At 33.3% G+C, this 1243-nt stretch overlaps 1 protein-coding gene across 1 annotated transcript; it reads right to left on the reverse strand.

Annotated features, from left to right (window-relative positions):
- Positions 1 to 546: 546 nt before the first annotated feature.
- On the reverse strand, positions 547 to 804 carry Smp_138580 (hypothetical protein; the record flags this gene model as incomplete). Its single annotated transcript, XM_018792780.1, has 1 exon — positions 547 to 804. The coding sequence occupies one exon, from the start codon at positions 802 to 804 to the stop codon at positions 547 to 549; it is 258 nt and encodes an 85-aa protein (XP_018644190.1).
- Positions 805 to 1243: the final 439 nt, after the last annotated feature.

Consider the following 1243-nt stretch of genomic DNA (forward strand, 5'->3'; position numbering starts at 1 on the left):
CAAAAGTTTCTGTGAGTGTGGGATACTGTGACCGATAAATTGGGAATAAGCTCAGAGTGGTAAATCGTATTGCAGTAGCCAATAGGTCAAATGAAAGCTTATGATAAAAGGAATATGAATATATATAGTCTAGTTTCTTAATAATTAACCAATAAGAAAATTTACAGTAATATTCGATGAATAATTTTTAGAAGTTGCCATTCATTTATTCTTTGTTCGGACACAACATGGTGTATCAAAAGCTATTGTGAGGTGTATAAATGTTAGTATTATTTCTTTTTGCTGTCTAATGGACATTTAATTATGTATCTTATTATGGTGATGGCATGAGTATTTGAAAGATGTGTCTTAAATCCAAACTGAATGGGTGGTAGATATCCAGTTACAATATTTAGTCATTCACATGCGATTACAGAATAAAGCTTCCCAATCATATTGAGCAGAAATTAAGTGATAGTTATTTGGGTTATTACAAGGTCCTTTGTTTTCAAGAATCCGGATGATACCAGAATCTATACAGTGGTTTAGGATGGTATCAGGGTTTTCCTATATATCATTCATGATACGTGGGAGTTCCGTTTTCAGTTTCAGTCCTTTGCGTCTGATTATTTCAAATGTTTTCTGATTGTGTCCGGGAACCTTACGACTTTTTGTTTTTCGGATATATTTCTCAAGTTCCTCCATTGTTGCGGGAGCTCTTGTTGTATGTTTCTTCCGAGTAATATTCTTTATGGATTTAGACACTTTGTAGTCGAATAATGGTTGGTAGTGCTGAAGTGAAACAGAGTTATTTATTATTGCCATTTTGCATCTATTATGAAGTTAATTGTGTATAATGGCTTATATTTCTTTAAGAATTTTATATACTTCGTGTTGTTCGCTTTCTTCAAAGAGGGTGTTGAATTCTTCCATTTTACTTGAAATGTTTTCTTCTTTCTTATGTTCTTTTTAACCATTTTGTTGGCTTGCTTGTATATTTTTCCATTTTTAACTGTTGGATTTTAACTAATCTAACATTGGTACTTTTATTTCATCTTTTTGTTCATCTCTTATGTATCCCTGCCATCGCTGGGTAATTTACTTCATTGAAGGGGCTGTTTCTTTCGCCGCTTGTGCAATGACTTTCTCTATATGTTGGAGATCGTTATTTTCGTTCATTAATGTTTCCAGTTTAGATTTATAGGCTTCTGTAGAGGGGTGGAATCCTGAAGAGAAACGGAAAAGAGGAAGACCAAAGTACACA

The sequence above is a fragment of the Schistosoma mansoni genome, assembly GCF_000237925.1.
Source record: "Schistosoma mansoni, WGS project CABG00000000 data, supercontig 0111, strain Puerto Rico, whole genome shotgun sequence".
Classification (NCBI taxonomy): Eukaryota; Metazoa; Platyhelminthes; class Trematoda; order Strigeidida; family Schistosomatidae; genus Schistosoma; species Schistosoma mansoni.